The sequence below is a fragment of the Athene noctua genome, chromosome 3 (genome assembly GCF_965140245.1).
Source record: "Athene noctua chromosome 3, bAthNoc1.hap1.1, whole genome shotgun sequence".
NCBI classification, from domain to species: domain Eukaryota; kingdom Metazoa; phylum Chordata; class Aves; order Strigiformes; family Strigidae; genus Athene; species Athene noctua.
The window spans coordinates 63,554,315-63,577,503 of record NC_134039.1 but is presented as its reverse complement, the minus strand read 5'-3'; the positions used below and the strand labels follow the sequence as shown (position 1 = coordinate 63,577,503).

The 23,189-nt window shown below is 38.7% G+C and overlaps 1 protein-coding gene across 2 annotated transcripts; it reads right to left on the bottom strand.

Annotated features, from left to right (window-relative positions):
* Positions 1-529: 529 nt before the first annotated feature.
* Positions 530-22,866, bottom strand: LOC141958703 (hyaluronidase-1-like). 2 transcript variants are annotated; one of them, XM_074901580.1, is made up of 4 exons: positions 22,768-22,866; positions 11,423-12,376; positions 4,594-4,683; positions 530-3,445 (listed from the first exon to the last, which is right to left on the bottom strand). In XM_074901580.1, exons 2-4 carry the CDS (start codon positions 12,338-12,340, stop codon positions 3,017-3,019), a joined length of 1,437 nt encoding a protein of 478 aa, XP_074757681.1. In that variant the 5' UTR covers positions 12,341-12,376; positions 22,768-22,866; the 3' UTR covers positions 530-3,016. The 2 variants fall into 2 exon arrangements, with proteins under 2 accessions (XP_074757681.1, XP_074757682.1); XM_074901581.1 differs by lacking the exon at positions 22,768-22,866 and adding an exon at positions 16,921-17,024.
* Positions 22,867-23,189: the final 323 nt, after the last annotated feature.

The window sequence follows — 23,189 nt, the reverse complement described above, 5'->3', positions numbered from 1 at the left end:
CTCTTTGCAAAAGAAAGGTCTCTAACTAGCTGAAATAGAAAAAATTCTGTAAAATTACAGTCACTTAGGTACTTGGTTTCTTCAATAATTATTAAGAAGCCCAGACCAAATTCTGGTTTTAGTCTTCTACCTAAGACAACCTGGTGATGAGCATGAAGAACTCTGCTTGTGGTTCTTCACAGAAATTATATCAGCAAAATTTTAAAAACCTTTGTTTCCAGGCAGATGTACTAGCATAGACACTCTTACATTCTTCTGTGTGAAGTGGTAATCTAGACTAAAGAACCATTGGGCAAATTTACACCTGACATAAACTGACAGCGCCCTAAGGACTTTAATAGGGCTCTGCCAGTGTATCTAATAGAGAATATACATCACAAACTGAATCAGGAATATTGCCGCTTCAACTACAGCATTTGCATAGTTTGTATACACTTCCCACAATGTACCAGAACTTTGCTGATGAAGACCTTATGTCAGTTTATTTGAATTATGCTATCCAAATAAATTGTGTGTATAAGTCACAACACAGTTTATTCTTACAAGCCTACAGAAATAATGGAAACACTTTACAGAGACACATGTTTTAAAAACACTTTTCACTGACACAGTGCATGAGGATTACAGCATGAGAATTCACATCACCTCTGGTTTCAGAACGCAAGACAGCATTACACAAAGCAGGAGTATCCAGTTTAAATACAGACTTGCACTGGTGACAGGTGTTTAGCAAAACTGGGCTAATAGTTTCTATGCTCTCAATACCCTAAAGTATGTGTAAGTTACTCCTGAAGTTTAGCAAACTCTGAACTGAATAAAGGAGCTAATGAAGAATGTATATAATCAATAAAAAATATCTGAAAAGGTAAACACCCTAGTTGCAGTCTAAAGGCATAGTTCTTAACAACTGTCAGTTTTTCTAAACTTGAATTTTAATCCTTTCTCTCCAACACCATATTAATGACATTTTTTACCTTCACCTTTGCTGTCATCCATTGCTGTTTCATACTACAAAGCAAAAGGTCAGCAGCAAAGCTGTCCTGTATCTTCCCAGCAGAACGTATCAATACAGAGTGACTCACTAAGTAGCACTAAGTCTCTATTCAGCTGAAGTCTGTCCCATTTCAGTGTCTAGGTTTAAAGGGATCATTGTAGCCTTCACATATCCACTGCAGATCTGTTATGAGCTGGGGTTTTGGCTCAAGTGAATCTGTGCATCACAGTTCACACCAGCTGCGAATCTGGTCCTGACAAACCAAAGAAAGTGTTTTGGTGGGGTTACCATGAAGAAAATGTCAAAGATATCAGGACAATACAGAGAACATAAGACACCCCAGCAGATTAAAATGCATAGAGGCATGTTAATGTTTAAAGTAATTTAGGGCAGTATCAAGAAGGTGGCCTGCCTAAGGGCCAGATTCAGACTTCTTCACTCAGTTGAGTATCCTCTCCACATAGCCTTGCTGATTTTAACCAAACTGCTACTGTGTAATGTGAGCAATGAAGTCTGGTCACAAATAATCAATACAGACACTAGTCAGGGGGAAAAAAAAAAAAAAAGTCTTAGACCCACATGTGGGTTTCTTACTAATTTCTGTGTCCATGCTCTGTAATGGTACTCAGTTCAATCCATCACACAAAAGCCTCAAAAGATAATTATTCTAGTATGTTCCCTAAGCCAGAGAGATGTAGGGAATTTCTTGTGTTTCTGTTCAGTGAAGGCATTCATTGTTACATTGAAAAGCTATGGGAAAGACAGGTAGGTCTTTGATGAAATATGTTTGTTCACACATGAACATGGACCAGTGAAAAACTGCAAATGGACATGCCAAAGCCTGACAGGATGGCATGTTGTGGATGCTAAATTGACCAGTAACCAGTAGTTCATAAAGCTATACCACCTTCAAAGAGGTCTCCATCTGAAGCCAAGGGCTGCAAGCCAAAATGTTGCCAGTGAGTAGAGTTCTTCATCTCCTCCCCTGCATGAGGGAGATGCACGCTGTCACTGGGATCTGTCAGCCTGTTCCCATTTCTCATTTGCTGACTGCTCAAGAGCAGTAGGAGAGCAGAGTTACCAGACCCATGTAGTTAGCAGAGCAGAAAGCAAAGACACATAGTGGCCCCAAAGGCAGCCACGATGCCAAGCAACAAGGCTGCCTGCTTCCCAAGGGGTCAGAACGAGAGAAGTGCTCTGCCATCGCCTGCCCAGGCAGGAGCACTGCAGGGTGCCAGCTGCCAGCAATTCTCTCAGAGCTCAGGGTCCCTCATCTAAACATATGTATGTTCTGCTGCTTGGCTGGTATGGTGGGAAAATGAACATTTGTCACAATGACTGGCAATTGCAGAGATTTTCAGTCAGACAGTACCTTTGAAACTGATGACACAAAATTACCACTGGAAATACTGATACCTTTAGAAGTAATATGAATCAAATTAGTCCTTGAAATACTGAAATATGCATTTTTTACAGTGTGCACTGATGTATAACTCTATAGTCTTCACATCGTCCATGCAGAAGCAGTAGGTTCAGTGAGTTGCAGTGGATGTGGCTCTGGGCACAGTGCTGCTGCTACTCACACAAAGTGCCATTTGACTTCAGCATGAGCTGCAGCGAATGGTTTGTGATCCCTGGTCCACGTGAAGACTTTCCTCATCACTATATGTTACATCATCCAGCCCTGAAACAAAAAGGCTGTGTCCTTTTTTAAGCCTCTGCATGGATGAATTTTTGTACAAGTTTATTCAACTTTTTACTCAGGTAAAGCTTCCACTGTCACAACAGAAAATTTATCTGTTGAACATACGAGTAAAACACAAGAGTAAAGGAACTTGTAAAAAAGGAGGGGGCTGCTTTCAAAATGTTTAATGTCTGAAGCAATTCCAGAAGTGAGAGATGAAGAAAACAGAATAGAACTATTTAATCAACAATGCCTTTTCCCTATGCAATAAAAACTTGCTAAGGAACAGAACTCTAAGTGGCACCATTTCTTATTTCCTTGCACTGCCTCAGAAGACTTTAGTGTGTGGTACAAAGCAGAATAATCTGCACAGCTCCTAAGAGGAAGACATAAAGCTTTTGCTTTCTTGATCTACTGAACAAAACATGAACCCAGTGCTCCATTATCCTTTGGTCAGGCAATTCACAAAATATTCCTGTCCAGCCCTGGTAACACTGACACATGAATCTCTGTCTCATGACTTCAATACTCTCCAGACTGGGTTCACCAGTCGCCTGGAACATGGGGCCCCTCTCTGAGTGACTGGCTTGGATCTTAAAATTAATGGGTGATAAATGGAGGTAAGCAGAAGAGTCACTGTTTTTGCGGATGCATCTTCCATTCTTCTTGCACAGGACTTTGCTACAGAGTTTGGCTGCTGAGGTCACATTAATGACATAATGTCCTAAGGGTCCATCAATGTACCGTTTCACAGTTGAACAGCTTTCCTGTAGATAATAAAAGGCCATGACACATTTCTCAGTGACTTGCATTATGTTCATATTTATTATACATAAGATGCTAGCACAAAACTCTTGTTTACTACTTGGCTGTAGTAACCTGTTGAGATAAATCTTGTTGGATTTATATACTCAAGTAATCTATTGGGTTTAAGTGAGTTTACTTCCATGAGTAAGATTAGCAAAATATTGACATTTATTGCCTGTGTTGTCTATTTGGGTGCTTGGTAGAAATACACACTGTTAGACTAGAGAAGAGTCCCAGCAAACAGAAAGAGACTTTATATGCTGATCTGAGACTAATTCCTTTAGAAGAGATTTCTGGTAACTGCTTACAAGGAGCAGGGCATGGGACTAATAGGTTTTAAAGCACATATTGAGTCACGACTTTGGTCCTGATCTTTCCAACTCCTTCAGTTTACAAGGAGACACATAATTTTCAGAAAACGGAACAGAAGTTGCTGTAATTGTGGCTGGAAAGTTTCAGTTCAGATTTCCTCTTCCTTTGCCCAAGTCAGTGGTGCTTTGCCAGAGGCTTCAGGAGAAGAGCAGGCTGCATGAAAAGCAGAGTGGGCACCAAAGCCCAGCCCAGGTTTAGGAGAGGGCTAGCCTGCTGTGTCTCCTGTGAAACCTCAGTGCAGCCTCCTGCCTCCTCTGTCTCTTCAAGGATTATTTGTGAAAGCCTGAAGAACCTGGGAGGAGGAACTAGGCCTTTTCTTGTAGTAACATTATTTTTCATGTGTCATTTCAACACTGGTGACCAAAGAAAATGACCCACCTCCAGGCTCCATTCTTTCTCTGCGGATCTGTACAAATTGCCATCGATACAAAGTAGAACACTGTAATACAAGCTGTGCTTATATGTGTGTGTTATTGCTTTAAATCATGCCTCTTCTAACCTGGATTAATTATTCCACAATACTACAAATGACCTACCCAAAGCAGTGTGCTCTGAAACAACAGGACTTCTCAGTCTAATGAAAGTATAGAATTAACAAGACCTGAAATTAATACTAAGCCATCATCCTCACTCACTGGCTGATGACATCAATAAAGATAGATAGGTGCTATGGAGTGTGGTGTCAGGGAAGAGGCATTGAGGTGATTCCTAAATACTAATAAACGATGCGACCTACCTTTGAACTGGCATATTGCATACTGCCCCAGAGGACAACTCCAGCTGCTCCCAAAGCTGCACTTTCACCAATGGTATTGACCAGATCCGTCTGAAAAAGAAGGCCAAAACCAGACATCGGGAAACTAAAGATATAAAAATAAAATTTAAAAAGGACTAGGATATAGGCGCTTTTTTTTTTTTTTTTTTTTTTTAACCCCAGAGGAGACATCAGTCCTGTGGTATATTCTTCACAATAAACTTGCTATTTAGTTTAGAAAGCTCTTCTGTGTATCTCCACAGGTTTGCACAGGTTGCATTCATGAGTGTAACTAATAAATAACAAAATCATTATAGTTTATTCACAAGGTGTCCTGCAGCCAAGCTGGTCAAGTAAGAATTGAATGATCTATTTTATCTATCAGTCTTTGAAGTGATTGCTATACCTACGTAGGCACAATTTTTGGCAAGTGATTTTATAATCATAAGTATGATCCCATGTCATTGGATCACCCTTATAGTGTCTAATTGCAGTTGATAGGCTTTAGGCAGGGGTCTATGCTTTAGCCATGCCAATACTGTTACAAAGCTACTGTTCCTACTAGCATGAATGCTGATATTCCAGGAAACATATCTTTGAAAAACAAGCCTCTCCTGGTGATAGATAGTGCCAAATGAGAAAAAAAGCACGCACGTTAGCATACTGACTTAACCACATCCACTTTTAGAGATGCACCGATAAGCAGTCAAGTTGTAGAGATAGTATCACAGCTCCACCGGAGCACAGACCATGTGTAGAACAGGAGTTACTAGTGCTTTGCCAACAACATAGCAATGTACCCTGCACGTGTCTTAAAGCCATTCCCTAAGACCATGAATACTGTGTCTAGAGAAATGCAATTAAATCTTAGCAGATATGGAGGAAGAATCTTCTTCCACTCCTAAATTTCAAGGCACTATCAATTACATCTAAAACCATTTCCATCTACAATAATTGATTGAAAAGTAATTCCTGATCAGTGTTTGTAATGACAGATATTACAATATGTCTCAATGTGATGAAGACACAAAAAATTCCTTTAAAAACTCAATGGTAGTCTTTGGTACAGTCTTTTCACCTCTTTTAGGAGAAAACAATCCAAAAGACCAGCCAAATTATCACAGTATGGTGGTGTCACCTTAGAAGTACAAAATTATAGTGGAAGAACCATATTATTATTGTTAATTACTACTAAATAATTTATTTCACTATATAAGTGGTCCTGTTGGTTTAACAATGCATGCTTAAGGAGTTCCCATTCCTGAAACATTTATGGCCCGAGACATATAAAAGAAGCACAGATAAATGCTTTGGAAGAGGGAGAATCCACTGAAGAGTTGAAGACAATTACAGAGAAGTCAGAGCGAGCAGTGACTTTGACCCTTAACTAAAGGTTGGACAAAGCAGTGCAGGAAAACCTGCAGAAGTCTGAAAGAGTAGAGCTTGCCTACTGGCTTTTAGTGTAGGGTGCAGAGTGATATAAAGTATAATTGGTCTCACCTTAAGTTTGTGTTTCTGCTGATCATCCAAGCAGTCTTTCAGAGAATGTGATTTCTCTTACAAGTATATAGTCTGGTGCTAGTTTTATAAAAGGATAGGGTGTGGGCTGTAGGTGTTACTTCCATGTGGGAAACAGTGAGGGTTCTTTTCCCATGGGAATTAATTTATCAGTAAAAAATAAAAAAATAGTATGTGAATTAAAGATCAAAATACCAAATGTTAAGAGAATGTGAACTACAGCCTGACCTCTTGGTAATGAGGGTTCTCAGACTTTCCTCATCTGCAAAGCATTTTAAGAAGATTACCCAGATACAAAGGCTAGACTGTAGTTCTAGATTATCCATATGATGACTGAGTGATGTACCACTAACACAGTTCAGATCTCATTAATAAATTGACACCTTTTCAGAGAGCTGATATAAAAAATCAATAGATATTTAACATTTCTGGATGAATTAAGACCTGAGCAAACCCTGAAATACATATTTTTGTAAGTAATATGCTTTAGGATTTAGTGTGCTTGACCAAGTCAAGTTTTTATTCCCTCATATCTCACACCTTTCTTTTCTTACTTTTAGAGACCATTTAGATTCAGATCCACAAAGGGATTTCAGCACTTCACCTCTAATTCATATGGATATAAAATATTCAAAACCAAGAGCATCACCCTTAAAGCTCACCTAGTCCTCTGGGTGTGTGAAGACCAATGGCACTGATAATTTGACAACTGAAACTCCCAAGGCACCTATGCTTCCACTTTCACACACACCTAGAATTACCACCTTAGCAATGCTGAGAAACCCAGCACCTTTCTCAGGCTAAGGCCAAAATCTGGCATTTGATTGGAAGGTATAGTACTCTAGGGCTGATTAAGGGACTCTAGTAGCACCTGCACAGGTGTTGGATGCTGGTAAAAACAGCAGTTCACTGCAAAAAAAAATGTATGTGACTTCATTTAAACAATCTCCTTCCACCTTACATCTCCTCTTTTTGTATTCTTTAAAACAAACATGGAAAGCTAAGAGTCCTCCCCAGGAAGAAAGAGAATTAGAAAGACATGGGCTGAATTTTTCTCTCTTCCCCCCATGATTAAAAGATACATCATCTCCAGCTAATCCTGGAGAGGGTTATCTTCATCGTGAGGTTACAGACCACATTTAGAGGGGTGCCATTTCTGTTTCTGATGCCGTTTCACTTTACACCAATCCAATGAAGATTCAAAGAAGCGCAAGAGAAACAAGTGGGGACCTGACTACACCTTATGATTAATTCAGCTTAATAACTGGGTAACTTACAAGGAAAGAAGTATGATTTCTGACTGTCATTTCTAGGCATAGTTCCATCTTTTACTGAATGACTGACTCATGTTCAGTACCTCAAAAGCCATCAGCATAGAGGACTCTTGCCTGAATAACCTATGAACAGAAGGTTGCACCCTCTCTGTTTTTGCTCTCTCATACACTTTTTATCTGGTGATTCCCTAACTCCTTCCTGGTGTCTAACATGGAGTGCTGGATTCATACTGAGCAGGCTGGGAAGAGAACTGAGCCAAGAATTCCCACATCAGAGGTGGGTGCTCTGACCACCAGACAGTCACACGAAGAGGGAGCTGGCCCCACCACCGTCCCCTGCCACAGACAGGGTTAGAAAATACGTTTCACTCCCCATTTAGGTATTTTGAGAAAAGGAAAGATAAGTGCCTCTCGTAATGGCTGAGAGTGGCAATTCAGGAACAGAGATAGGGAGGTGCCTCCCTGAAGCCCTGAGTGAACCACGAGCTCCACCAGTGGCCTCAGACACAGCAGTCCTGGTTTGGGGACTGAACCTAGTGCTGCTTCTCACATAGCACAGCGTGGCATTAGTGGGGGCTCACTGGCATGACTCTTCTGTGTGAGTGTTGAGAAGTACCTCATATGGAAGAAAACATGCAAGTTTAAAAAATTTTAGGGATCATTTTAATTATGAGCATCTTGGCATTTGTCTACATGGGGAATCCTATTTTACTCCTTGTATCAGACCCTCATCTTTCCATGTTAGAGGACTGTCCTGAAGAGGCAACTTTAAGGGTCAGGTGACACTTAGGCTTCTGGTATTTCTCAAAGTGATAAACAAAGGCTCTTTCCTTCTGATGCTCATTCTCATTCAAGCTTTTGGTGGCAGTGTGAGATAACCAAAGATCCTCAAGATTATGATGGGCTATTTCCAAGTGGACAGCTGATTTGGCAGAGAGGAGGAGGGTCTAGTTTCTATCGATGCTCCTCCATATTTTGATCAGCCAAGTCACTGCACTGGACACTAAAAAAAATAGAAGATGAGCTAAATCGTTTCAGTTTTGCAGCCTGAGAAGAAACAGGACAGTCAGTTCTAGTTACATGTTGAGGAAAGAAAAATAAGTACATCTGGAATCTTTCCTTTAAATTTTGAAGAGTCTTAATTACAGACATGCTTTTTCTGTATTTAGGAACGGTAGTGCAAGCCTGGCATGGTTGCAGAGAATGGTCTCTGTACACATACACACCTGGTCATCAGATAAAACTATCTATAGGTAAACGAGAGAATTGTTATCCATTATTCATCACTTGCTAGTTGTCCTCCTGCTTTATTAATGACTTCAGCCATCTAGTCAGGAAGCACAGATGCTACTCTGTAACTTCGCTCTCCCACACGCTTAGCAGTGAATTGTCAAGGCAGATAGTTTTTAAACACCCAACAGATGGCAAACTGCTTACACGCATTTCCAGCAAATACAGAAACCTTTCATAATGATTGGGATCCCAATTCAGAATTTATAAATTGTTTCCAAGAAAAAAAAGCAGGATTAATTTCTCAGATACCTTATGTACAACTCACCTGATTTCCAGGTGCAGTCAGAGTGAAAGGTACAGCATACATAGCTACAGCAACCATTTGGGACCTGGGTCTTTTGTCTTTCTGAAGGTCTGCTAGACCTCTGTCTCTACCTCAGTGACTGACTGACAACCATTCTTTCTATTTTCTTCCACTGTGATGTTTACTGTGTACAGAAGGGCTTACACACTAGGCTGGGATGTGTCAACAATTATTTCTGTTGGACCAGAATGTCACAGCTTTTGCACAGCTTAATGGAGCAGGACAGCGGTTCTCCTGGCCCAGTCTCTGTCAGAGCCCAGGTATCTATTGGCCTGCTATGTCAATTTTTCTACGGCCATTTAGCCTGGATGTCATTGTACTACAGTGGCTCCTTTCCTTGTCACAGTCGTGCACATTACTGTTGGATCCCAGAGGTTTCATGCCTTGTTTGAAGGTTTGAAAGCATCACTTAAGGGCATGTCATGGGTCAAGTGAGAAGCTCCAGTGTAATCTAAAATCTGAAAACATGAACCATATTTAAAATATCTTGGTGGCTTCTGGGCTATGAAGGGAAACAAGAACATTATTTTCTTGATCATTCCTATTTATCGTTTTCTTAAGTCAACCCTGCAAGTTCCTGGTAGTCCCCAAGATGTTTGCATGAATGATGTGTATAGTCTGGAGACACGTCAAGCTCTGTCCCCATGGCTGCCTGCAGAGCTAGGTACTGTCCTTATTAGAAAATATGTAGTGGAGCATAACCCAAAGATGTTTTTCTGGCTGTGCAGGGACCTTCCCTGGCTGCAGAACTGTAAAGTGATCTTTAAAAGTATCCAAAAGTAAATGGCTACATGCAATTGAAAAACAAGACAGTGAGTTAAAGAGTGCAACGTAAGAGGAATGTCACTCCAAATACCACTGTACTTAAGCTGAAAATAGCTTAAGGTAAAACAGTAACTTTATACTGGCACAGATTTTGATCTTGTGCATAACTGGTAACAACATGTTAGTTTTCATAGCTTTCAGTAACATTCATGGCATTTTTATATCAATCAAGGGATTAATTTCTATTATAAAAATGTATTATTGCATCCTGCATTTTAAAAGTGCTTATTTATTTCATAGCCTGAGTTCTTCAGTGAAGGTGTTCTGGGTGAAATCCTGCCTGTATTGACCTCAGTGGCTGCTTGCCTTCAGTGGGACCCAACCTGGCCTATTTGTCCACAATTTCTGAGTCAGCTAGGACCTGCAGTTTCCACGTCACACAGAAAACAGCTCCAAAGAGTCCCTGATTACTAAAAATGAGGCAGACAGGATTCATGATTGCTTCTGTGTACCATTTGCTTCCTGGGGTCAGCCTGAAACACTTCTCAGGATGTAAAGGTTCCACTGCACCTCCCCAGCCCCAGCTCCAGGCTGAAGCCACATGTAGTCTGTGGTTTGCTGGACTGACCATTACCTTTTCCCTTTCCCCTTCTCTCCCTTTTTCTGTTCTGGTTTGAGTCAAGAACTTGTCTCTGGCAGCAGCAGAAGTGAGCTGTCATGCAGCTCTCTGTAAACCAAAAAGAGAGAGCAGCCCCAGACACCCTTAGCTGTTGAGGGATTGTTTCCATGAGCTCCCTGCCCCAGATTTCCTTCCCTCCCATGGAACTGATAGTGATCAAAGAAAAACTTCTGTCACTTTGGACAACTGCTAGAGAAACGAATAAGCATGTGCGCCTCTCTATCACGTGCATAAACAAAAAGTCAGAGCCACAATCGTTATTCCATATCCAGAAAGTCTGGGATTTGTACACATATATTTTTACCATCAATGTTGTGGCCACTATATATTTATTGCACTTGATCATTGGTTGAAGGAACATTACATGACTCAAAAGCTTGGTTTCTTTATTAAAAGAACTCCACAGTGTCAGCACTAAATGTTGGATCATGAAGGTATTTGAACTTGTTGCACCTCTGAAAAGTGAGATGGCCAGTGCTCATCTTGCAGGAGTTGGGAACTCCAAGCCAGACTAGTTTACTTGACTGGTTTATTTCTATGCTGAATGAATTTACATTTGGATAAAGAAACAAAAAAACCCTGAGGCTCCTTTCTCATGAAAGTTTATCTTTCCATTACCCTAATTAGTTCTAAACTTCACAAAAATTTGTCAAGTTCCTTTCACAAGCTGTCCTGAAGAATTAAAATATCAGAATGAATCACTTCCTTAAGGAAATAATTTCTTTGTACATTCTTTCTAAATTACCCTCATTAAACATATACAATGTTATCCTACAGACATAGACCAAAGCACTGCAATATTAACTCTTGAATGGTGCATAGTTTTGCACTGTCACTACAGTATTTCCTTTTACAGGGCCTGCCTTAAACATGAAAAAAAAAAATGCATAAGTGCTTTTATACAAGGAAGACTTTTAGACAGTATTTTTTCTGAGAGGCTGCTTCTAATCTCTAAATTTCTAAAGGCTCTCTGCTTACCTCTGTTAAAACATGAAAAGTATAGGCATAAAATGGTCTGGAGTAAACAAACACAGGCAAAACGTAGTCTTTTCTAGCAATTGAGGCAACACGTATTGCCTCCTTAACCCGATAGTGAACAAATTTTAGTGCGTTTGGACTTGACTTCAGTATATAATCCAGGTATATAGAAGGGTAGAGAGCAGTGCTTTCTTTCCACAGCCAAAGCAGGAGGTCATTGCGGAAAGACTCAATGGCTGGGCATTTCCCCGTGTATGTTTGGGGGTGTTCTTTGTAATCATAATTGTAGCAGTCTGGGTAAAGATAGTAACCCCACAAACCATTTGGCCTCATGTGCTCAGCCAGAAGGATGGTGGTGTTCATAAAACTCTTGCCAGCGTTTTCAAATTCCTCTTTAGCCACTTTCCTAATTTTGTCCTCTGACCATTGAGGATGCCGTCTCCTAACCATCTCAAGAGATTTATTTCTATAAATGCTTTTATTGCCCCAGTTCCTATCCCACTGGGGTCTCCAGTTTTCCCAGTCAATGACTGCAAGTCCCTGAAATTTCTTCATGGGTATGCAATAGTCTATGTCAGACTTTGCTTTATTAAGGTGTTTGATAAGACTTTCATTCTGGGGAACCCCTCCATTGACAGGATCTCCATTATCTGAGTAGTAGGGATAGTATCCCAAATGAGTGTGGTAGAAGATTGTCACATTGGACCCACTCAAAGTCTCATTGGTGTTGGATACAATGTCAAAAACACTGAGATCCAGGTCCACCTTGTACCGCAGCCTGCACTGCTCAGTCGGTGCATTCCAAACAACCATGAAAGGCTTGTGCAGAACCAGAGGGGCCCGTGCTGGCTTCAGCAGCTGAGCATCAACCGTAGTAAGCAACGCCATCACTGCTAACCATTTGACCCAAACATCCATGGTAAGTTTTTTTCTGGGAAATTGTTATGATGTATCCTTGAAAACAAAAATGAGAGAAGACATGTTAGAAGGGCAGTAGCCACCCCAGAGGCAGATAGGATGACAAAGGGATGTCTTTTGGTTGCTTTTGTTAACATTATACCCAGCGCAAACAGAGAAAAATGCAAAACTGTGATCTTGTAAAAATTAAGTCTAGTTTCAAATGCTTTGAAAGACTTTTTGATAGACTTTGCTGCCCAGAAGTATATTCTGATGCTCAGATTTTTTTTGCTTTCCTTCTCTCTCAGACACCTCCCACAGTTGATTCAGACCTTTTCTTAACAATTATTTGGTCCCCGGTGTCTACAAAAAATGAGTTAATAAAAGAATAACTTAAAACAACAGCATAAAAAAGAATCTGCTGCTCATTTGGGTTTTCAGCTTCCAAGTATGTTCTGCTATGGTCAGTCTGACTTGCCTAGAACATCATCACAGTGGGACTAATGCCTTCTTTACTATTTGTATATGGTAATGGTTACAATACGAAAGGTAATTTAAACAAAAAGCGGACACTTCTATCTCACACAGATTAACCACGAGAACTCAGAAACACTGCAATTTTCAGTATATCTTAAAAAAGTATATTGTTATCTACCCCTGAATTTAATTTTAATTTTCTAAATGAATAGATGCAAGAGTGATAATTAATCTGCAGGCTAGAAGGGTGATATTATTAATAATGGTTTAAGCTACTTATTATACTGAAAGCAAATTAGATATCAATATGTTAAAGAAAATTAATTACATTAAGTGTATCTGAACTAGCTGGAAAAGCATGCAGCATCTTTGAAAAAGGGACCTAGTCTATAGAAGTGGGCTTTTACTAGTATTATTTTTAACTTTAATGTCTGATGTTTTCCCTGGCAGTCACACTAGCCTGGGGAATACTACTACTCTGAGAGCCATCAGAGCTGCAGGGCTGCTGGCATCCTGGGCACCAACATCCCCACATTGCACGCCATGGGGCAGCTATTCACCTGCTGCCCACAGTTGGCTGCTCTGAAATTTGCCCCTGCTACTACCTCTTTCCCAAGAAGCACAGCTCAACTCTGTCCTGGGTTTGTCATTCAGGTCTCTTTGCTGGGGAATACAGTACCTATTGTTGGTGCTGATGAGCAAACACTACATGGTGGGGTCCATCTGATATATCAGCTTTATGTACATTACCGCATCTATAATATGACATGGTTTATCCTCCCAGTTGTTATCTTCTACCATTCATCTGTCAAGTTTCTCCATTTTAGTCACATGTTAAATCGCTGCAATCACTGTCTGCATTGCAGGTTCAATTCATGCACTACCCATGTGAATTTTAAATGTCCTGAAACTGGATATTTCCCTATTCTTACATCCATTTTTAATTATTTCTCTCCTTACCTGTAAAGTTAGACCCAAGTTATCATATTGTATTTTTTCAGTTAACATCAGTTAATCACTTAACTCCTTTCCTAGACAAGGAGAACCCTTCACCTCTATCCATCCATTAATTCACAGCTAGGATCCCTTAGGTTTCTTGCTTTCCAAACCAGTACAGTCAACACACCACTCTACTAGATTTTGTAATACTGCTTGGATATTACCTTTTAATCTGTAATGGGATGCCAAATCTACAGGAAGGCTACATGTACACCTATCTAAATCTGCCAGTAGGCTTATTAAAGAAAAAAAATTTTTCCACTCTTTGAAAATTTGCTGGCTCTCATAAGTGATATAATTCAAGATTTCGCTCCCTGACATTCGTCCTTCCTTGACATTCTTCCACCCTTTGGGATTTTTGGTGTTTCTTTTCCTATCTGCCAATGCTGTCCAGATTTTCCGCCTTTCCGTTACGTCTCTACTTTGTCTTTTTATTTCCTATAGAACAGCCTTTCTTTCCTCTATCACCAGTCTTGTGTTTTTGTGTCCTCAGTCCCAGAAAAGCATTGAGTCCCCCCAACCAGTGGTCTGGTACAAAGAGCACTTTCCCAAGAGGTGGAGGAAGGCAATTTGCATTAAGCAATGGCTCAGGGCAGCGAGTGTAGAGCAGACTGCAAGAAGCCGTAAGGCAGGACTCCCCAGGAGTAAGCCCTCATTAGCAAGATAGAGATTTATGTTCTTATTTCCTCACTGGCTCTCCGGATGCCTAAATATAGGTTTAGCACCCAACTTTTAAAACTTTGCTCACATCCTTGAGCAAAATGGGCCATTGCAGGAGGCCATCAAGCTGGCCATACAAGCATGCCTGTTGGAAAAGGATGCCAGGTTATTTTCACTCCACTGATCTGCTGGAAAGAAGTCTTATGTTTGCAACTAGTATTTCTTTCTCTGTTTTCCTGCAGAGTCTTGCATAATCATCTAAGTAATGTCATAGGCTGGGGGGAAAAAAAAAAAAAAAACAACAAAAAAACCCAACCAAACAAAAACCAACCCAACAAACCAAACAAACAAAAAAAAGCCACAAAACCCGCCTTTCTCTTCCTGTTTTATAGAAACTGATGAATGTATCACAGTGCTTTGCACTTCTTCTTTGATGCAGCAAACTGACAGTACATTTGAAAGTGCTTTTTCATGATTTGGATTGGATTGCTTTGCCATACATGAGAACAAGCCAGTAATATAAACAAATATTTTCTCAAAAAGTGGGAGCTCAGATGAAATGGGAAGAACACCAGGAGAGAAAGAAAATATCTTTAGTGAATTTCTGTGTAAGAAAAGCTTTGGGAAAAGATCCCAGCTGCCTCTTCCCACAATCCAAATGCTGATATTGTTCAGCCTTGTGTTATTATGTACATATAATTAAATCATTTTGTCAGGTATTAATGATTAATACAGTACAGTTCTTGTCTAGATCTGACAGCTCTAGGCTTTACAACATTGCAGATAATAAATCATACTATAGATAGACCAGGAAATAACAATGCAGGATAATTTTAATTTATATTTTTAGTTCCTGGCCAATTCTTGTCTCTGTCCCTGACAAGGCTTTCAATCACAGAATCACAGAAGGGTTGAGGTTGGCAGGGATCTCTGGAGGTCATCTGGTCCAACCCCTGCTGAAGCAGGATCACCTAGAGCCAGTCACTTGGAACCATGTACAAAACACTAGTGAGAAAAGGAAAATGTTGATCTCAGGACATGTTGAATAATTCTTGAGGGTCTTTTGACTGGATTAACCAAATCTTTATTGAAGTTGTGAAGAAGCCTAAGCACCTTGCTCAGCTGTAGGCATGTAGGTGTCTGCATCTCCAAGCTGAATCTCACACAAAAAAGGCAAGAATCTGTCTAAACCTGTTCAAGCTGTTTAGAAGTTAGGGGTCCAGTCAAGGATAGTAATTCAGAGCCCTCCAGTGGATACTGGACACTTCCCAAAGCCACTATAAATTCCACATTTAAAGCTATATGGAATTAGTCACCCATCTCCATTAACTAGAAAAATAGGTGATAAGTGCCTAGATAACATGCCTGCCTTTTTAGATGGCTGAAGTATCTCATTGCAAATCATCTCACTTTTCCTGCTACTTTCTATTACACACAGGAGACATTGCCATATACACAATTCCTTAAAGAGGAGACAATTCCAAAATATTGTCCTTTGAGAAAGTTTTAATCCAGTTGCATTAATCTGAAATTAATTCGGATGTTATGTGCACATGGGAATTCAATCACAGACGCTTACTTTTTCTTTAAAAAGCCATCTGAAGCCAAGTGAAAAAAGTTTTCAAAGAAACATATAGACCTATAGTTCTGAAAGGGGAAAATAATTTATCTGTTGTTTCACAAATGTACAAAAGAACCTTTAAACAACAATAAAACATCTTTTATTATAATTTCCACTGCTGTATCTTTGGACTATGGCCTTTTCAGTCTCATGCATGGGCACTAATTGGACTGCTTTAAACCCTGTTTTTTAATGAGCAGAGAAACTAACCATGTCTCCTTGAAGCTCATTATCAACCTTGATTCAAATTCTCCTGTTTTTCTGATTCAGTGACATATTATCATGGTTAATTAAACTTTCCAAAGATGCACATAGCTTTCTGAGGCACTACAGTGTTTTCAGAGTAGAATCTGTTCTCAGTGTTTCTGCTCTATATTCTAAAAACAAAAATGAATTCTTCATAAGTGAAAGAAGTGGGGCTCGATCACAAATCCATTGAAGTTGATGAGAATTTTTTTATTGTATTCAGGAAACTTGGATCATGTTCTTACTGCACAATATAACATGTTTTCTATTTGCATCGGTTTCTACTATGCAGGTTAGGATGAAGCAGGTTAGGGCTGGATTTCAATATATCCTTTAATAACTGCGGTGAAACTCACCATTTCTAGAATAGAAAAAGCGAGTTAATTTCTTCATCATTTTTGTAAAAAAGAAATAAGGGAATGTTTGCTTTTCCCCACCAAATGCAGTTAACCTAGGCCAACCTTTATTTCAACTGTATTTATTGGTCAGAATCCCACTATATTTCCAAATAGTTGCTAACAGCTGAACTAGACATCTTAATTTCACACTTTGATTACAAAGTAAACAGCTTAAAATCAGTAAAAATATAGACTCTCACCCTGAAGAAACCTATTTGCACGCGATGTGTTCCAATACAGCCCAATGGTGTTCTCCAGATTGTCAGTCCGGGTTTTTATTGATCATCCTAGTGTTCTTTGCACTGTAACACACGATGTTACAGCTGGTACTTTTGATTATGATCCATATGTTGGTCATACAGCCAGCCAGCAAAACTTCATAATGGTCAGCAAATGCATCCTCTTATTTCATACTCATCCTTATGCTGACTTTTCAAGGACGTATAATCCATACAATTAGCTATAATACTATTCTGTGTTTTCACCTTCTGCTGAGTTTAATTGTTCTTGATGCCCAAGGTTATAATCTCTTCTGGATGAGCAGCTCCTTTGTATGGACATACTCGCTATTCAGATTTATCTTGCAGGAGTTGGACATTTAATTGTTTTGACTACCTATGCAGTTTAATGTCAATGGGCAACAAGGTAAGAATTGTTCTTCAATTAAATAAGCATTTCATAAAACTTATAAATCATTTACTGTATACTTTGGTTAACAGTTGATGTTCTGGAGACTTCATTTCTTTATCATTCTTTACCTGTCAGGTGCAAAACATACAGGATAACTATGTCATTTTGTGCTCATTTTGAAGAAATCAGTGTCATTTCTCCAGAGCTACAATAGCAAAGTATGATATAAGGAGAAAGAGATTTTGTGCAGAAGTTGAAATGAAGCACAGAGAGAGTAGATTTAGACCTAATTTGAAGTAGCATTAAAAAAGATGGTTTATTTGACATTTCGGTATTTCTGAAACATCGTAAAGATGGCCTTAAAAACTAAATTTTATTAAAACTCTAACATCTGGAAGCCCATATCCTATGACTAATTTGGGCTTATCTATCTCACTCATTCAGTTCCGACAGGGAAGGGAAAACTATACCCTCAGTTTTAAAACTGTTGAAATATATGCAATGTTGTGTGCAGTAGGAACTGCACAGACCTGTGGTTTTACCTGTGAAGCATGTGTTAGGCTGGACATCTTTCACTGAATTCTGTAATTATTTTAGAATTCAGAAACACACTTTGAAAAAAAAATAATCTGGAGTTCCTACAGTAACAGCCACTCCAGATTTCTTCATTAACTGGTATCTGACTAACATAATTTAAAATCCAGAATAGGAAGGAGGTACAGTTAAATTCTACAGGAAAGGCATTTTTTCCAACAGAAAGGAGTCATGCTTTGTGGCCTAAACTAGATTTGCAACACTTTAACAAACTCGCTTTCAGCCTCTCATATGCATGATTGACTCCTGTCTTGCGACAGCTGGATGTAGCACTGTATTTTCTTTCACTGTATACACACATTCATTTTAACTAGTATTTCTCATATCTGTAAAGAAGCATTTTGCCTGGAAAATAAATTAAATAGGATTGCACTAAAAAAGGAAATTAATGTGACTGGATTGTTTGCCTTCCACTGAGGAATGTGCAAAATTGGCAGTGAAAAGAAATGTCCTTTTTTGAACATAGGCTGACCACGTTTAGGGTAGAAATTATTATTGTGGCTAAGAAATATCGACATTTCAACTGTATTTAAACATTTTTTCCACCATAAAATCACATTTGAAAGTACCTTGTAAATAACTTGAAAAATCTTGTGCATTGATATGTTATTCTCTATGACCTAGGTATGATTTATATGCACACAATACTCATTTACAAGATACCATGTGTTTATCTACACATGTATGTATATTTCTCTGTCTTCTTGGGAAATAAGGGAAAGACCAAATCTGTCCATCCTGTCTCTGTCTTGTTCCCTCTCTGCTGTTATTTTTTTGTTTCAAAATTATGTAAAAAGTCTTACTTTTTCTGGTTCTGTTGAAAAATGACTTGCATTAGACAAGTTGGTAAGACGGACACAGACTGCCTCTCTATCCTGAATCCTTCTATGGTCCAAAAGTATAAAACTGCATTAGAGGGAGATTATCATAGAATCGTAGAATACCAGGCTGGAAGGGACCTCAAGGATCATCCGGTCCAACCTTTTTGGCAAAAGCCTGGTCTAGACAAGATGGCCCAGCACCCTGTCCAGCTGAGTCCTAAAAGTGTCCAATGTTGGGGAATCCACCATTTCCCTGGGGAAATTCCAGTGGCTGATTGTTCTCATTTGAAAAATTTTCTTCTTGTGTCCAGTCGGAATCTCCCTAGGAGTAACTTGTACCTATTATCCCTTGTCTTTTCAATATTCACTATATCCTCACAACTACTGGTTTTCAGTCTCTTAACTCACATTTCTTCCTAATTCTTAATCTCTATTTCTCAGACTAGATTTCAAGTTAAAAACTGAACAGAAAAATAACACTAAAATGTTTTCAGTCTTCCTTACAGATCACTAAAAGTACAAAAATGAACATATAATTGACTTTTTCCTTTGTAATTCATATTACAGTTCACTTCCAATAGCTGAACAGAGATACCAGGTTGCAAGGCACAAAGTAGAATACCTTTATTTTTGTGGTTTTGTTTTATGTGAGAAGAGATTCAAAGAGTGAGGAGATGGGGATTCAGGCCTATGCTGTCACTGCTGACATTTTTGTGAACTGTGGATTATTCATTTTAAAGCAAATGGAAAATGCCAGAGGACATTCTTGCATGCATATCACAGTTCTACAGTAAGTCATGTTTGGGCCAGAGATCTGCTTAGGCATTTCCTGTTTAGCTTTATTATTTCTGTTATGTGCAGCTTGTGTCATGCCTCAAACTAGAGAAAAGACTGCAAGGAAGCATGGGAATAAAAAGGAAAAGAATTGGTATTGAAAATAATTAAAATTCTACTATTAAAAACAATTATTTTAGTACTTCATGTGTCCTGGTCTATCCTAATCTACCTGTAACATCTTTGACGGATAGTCATTAGAGGCCACACTCTTACATCTTCACACACATTGTTTCTTATGACAAGTCACTGCATGAGTACCAAGATGACTGAGGGCTACTCAGCACGATAAATGGTGACGGTGTTTCACCCCACCCTTGGCTGTAGGACTGGTTTCATAGAAATATAAATCACTCCTTAAACTATTTTTACCCAGTTATAAACCTTAATAAAACCAAGAGACTCGTAACTTTTAATTTCAGTGTGACTTTTCATTTCCAGAATGAAAAACAGAGGTTTTGGTTGTTTTTAAAAGCGAGAAACAACAGTGCAGGTTAGTGAGGGGCAGAAACATGGGGCTATCCCAGCTCCCTGGTACCAGTGCCAAACCCGTGGTGTAGTCTGCAGCCAGCTGCATTCATTCTGCTGGGCTTTGCCATCAAAAGTGCTTTTTGTCCGTGCAGTTAAGGCTTGGGCTCTGGTCACTTCCAGATCTCACAGAGACAATTAAAGACACCTGCAGCCGAGTGTCACCAAAGCACCACTGGTAAAATATTTGACCTTTTCCCTTCCACATGCGCAGTTTAGGCAGCCTAAACATCTACTGGTCCAAAGCTCCTGTGCTGCAACAACTCTGTAAATTGTCCCAAATGCCTTCACATCGCATTTTTGGAGCCTGCATCCTCTTTTTTTTTTTTTTTTTTTTTTTTTTTTTTGATCTGGCCGTTCAAGGCTGCGTACAGCCTGCTCAATCACAAATGGGTGTGTCAGGGTCAGCTTGTCCTTGTTTTGTGCTCGCATACAAGCAGTGGAGACTGCCAGGCCTAGGGATTTCCTTCCCCCCGGCTCTTCTCCCTGACTGTCCTACTGCCTTTAACACAGGGACCCCAAACTGTTTTTCAAACATCAATTCTGCCTGCTAGAGAGAAAAACATTCCCGATTGGGATACTGAAACTTTTCAGTGATTTACTAGAAAATCAGTGACAGAAGGAGAATTAAGATACAGGTCGTGGCTCCCAGTACTGTTTCAGTTAAAAGACTGCCCTGTCATTTTAAATCACTGCAGATTATTGCTGACACTTTGAATACCAGAGAAAGATAAAGTAATATGGTTTAAATCTGTCTGTGCAGTAGAGGGAGATTAAACATATATGTGCCACAAACAATTTTTCAATTGCTGAAGGACTGAGTAAAAGAAGTATTTTCTGAGTGGTTGAAACTATATAAAATCTGGAGTATTATACCAATTTAGGTATCTAATACATGAATTTAGAATGCATTTTATAGAAAAGCTTGATGTATCGTTATTTTCAGTTCCATTCCATCTGCTTCTATTGCATTATAAATTGGAGACAAAAATATTTTAGAAAAAAATATTCTCAATATTTAAAGTTGTAAAGTTTATGCTAGAAGTATTTATATGCAATTTTAGTATTTCTTTCTTCCCAGTATGCAAATAATAAAGGAGAAAAAATAAATTGGGATTTTTTTCTTTCTCAAGGAGCCATATTGTCAGAGCTGCTAAAGCTTTAATTCCCTGAATAATTAAGACTAATGTCCTCAGCATCACTGTTCTGGCTCTGGCCCTTGATGGGTGAAAATAAAAGTGCCTACCAACTGTATTCTGAAAAGAAGTTCCTACTGGTTTATAGATTTTCCTTTTAATTTATTACTAAACACTTTTAACTGAAGATCATGAACATTAATTGGCACTAACAGAATATATCCTATCTTCTAGCATGTAATTTTAATAGCTTCTAAGAATGTATGAATAGGTAATACTGTACAATAAATAATGCATGAGTTTACATTGTTGTGGAACAATTAAAATAGTTTAGCTTCTTTCACACTATCTGCTTAATTCACATATTCATTTTCTGAAAGTTTTATTGTTATTAGGGGCACTTCTAAAAGAGAAAATTAAGTTGAATTGATAACATAGAGAATCCTTACAATCAGGCCTTGGCTTTTTCCTGAGAAAATGCTGTAAGCTAAATTAACTTTAGCTCTCTTGAAAATAAATTCTGCTTTCAGATGGTGTAATTCAAGAAAATTCAATTGAAATTAATTGAGGGATGTATATCTGAAAATATTCCAGTTGAATTAATCGAGTTATTAAGCATTTATAATCTTGTGAGAGGAAAAATATGTCCTTTAGTCAGCTAAAAAACCCTAATATGTTGGCAAATGCTTAAATCAGTTGTGTATTTCCACTGTAAACCTCTGCTTGCAGTAAATGATTCCTATTCTTTGGATAACACAAAAGGAAATATTACACTTTGCCGAACAGAAACTCAGGGCAATTTGGAAAATATGTGTAAAGCATTTGAGGTGAAATTACTTCAGACTTCATTTGCATGCCAATACACAGCTTGTCTGGCATCTACATTGTCTCATATAAATGAATTAAATTAATCTCTAGCTCTAAAAATAGCCAGCACAATATATTAACACAAATCATTAATAAACAGAACTCACTGACAAACAAGTAACTTCATCATCTTTTGGTCTCCTTTTGAGATCATTTTAGAACACACTGCTTGTAGGTGATTGACTACCTTACTGTGAATCATCTTGAAACAATTACCCGGAATGTTTTGCTTCTAATGAAAGAAGATTTTTTTATTTTTCATACAGGATTAAATACATGACCAACATATGAGTACTTTCTAGGTGTGTAGCGTTGCATACACAGCCCAGTGCATTTAACTATTAAATTAATTCATTAAACTCTGAAATACCTTTAAAGTCAAAACAATACTCTTGTTTTTCAAATGTGAATTTTATTCACAGAGAGCATTTCAAAATCAGTTTTCTAATTTAAAATGGCTGTTACACATTGGAGTGTAAAGCACCAAATAGCTATTTGACAGAAAAAAAAAAAAAAAATCCAGAACTGACATGCTACAGAAAATAACACAGAAATCCTTTCTAATCAGTAGACTACACGCAGATGTGAAAACTTTCTCTTTATTGATTATTAATTAAGTAAATAACATGGCACTTACCTCTGAAATCAGTGAACAGCAGAAAACTTTGGTGGAACAATTTACAGCAGCTGATGTGTTTGTCCCCGGAATGTGCTCTTCCTAATGAGTGGGCTTTTAACTAATGAGAAACTGAGGGCATCTGAAGATAAGGGCAGAATTTTACCTCAACACTCATCATGTCATTGCAAAATAAGTAAATAAATTCATTTAAAAGTTAGCAGTATTGCTTGTAAGCAGCCTGGCTCTTGCTATAATAATTTTGTATCACCTACTTTTATGGCCTGATAAGGGAACAACTAGACTGGTGTTTGAGAAGAATTGTTGTGTTTTGAGAGTTACATGCTCTGGACTCAGCAACAACAGACATTAACAGCAGGGACAGCTCAGTCACTGTGGCACAGGGAGAAGCAGGGATGTTTGCAAAACCGAGTAAATAAGAT

Coding starts and splice junctions, on each gene's coding strand:
- LOC141958703 (XM_074901580.1), bottom strand. CDS start 12,340: ATGGATGTTTGGGTCAAATGGTTAGCAGTGATGGCGTTGCTTACTACG. Junction 4,684..11,422: donor CTTTTCATGTTTTAACAGAG/GTAAGCAGAGAG, acceptor CTTCTTTTTCAG/ACGGATCTGGTCAATACCAT. Junction 3,446..4,593: donor TGCAATATGCCAGTTCAAAG/GTAGGTCGCATC, acceptor TATTATCTACAG/GAAAGCTGTTCAACTGTGAA.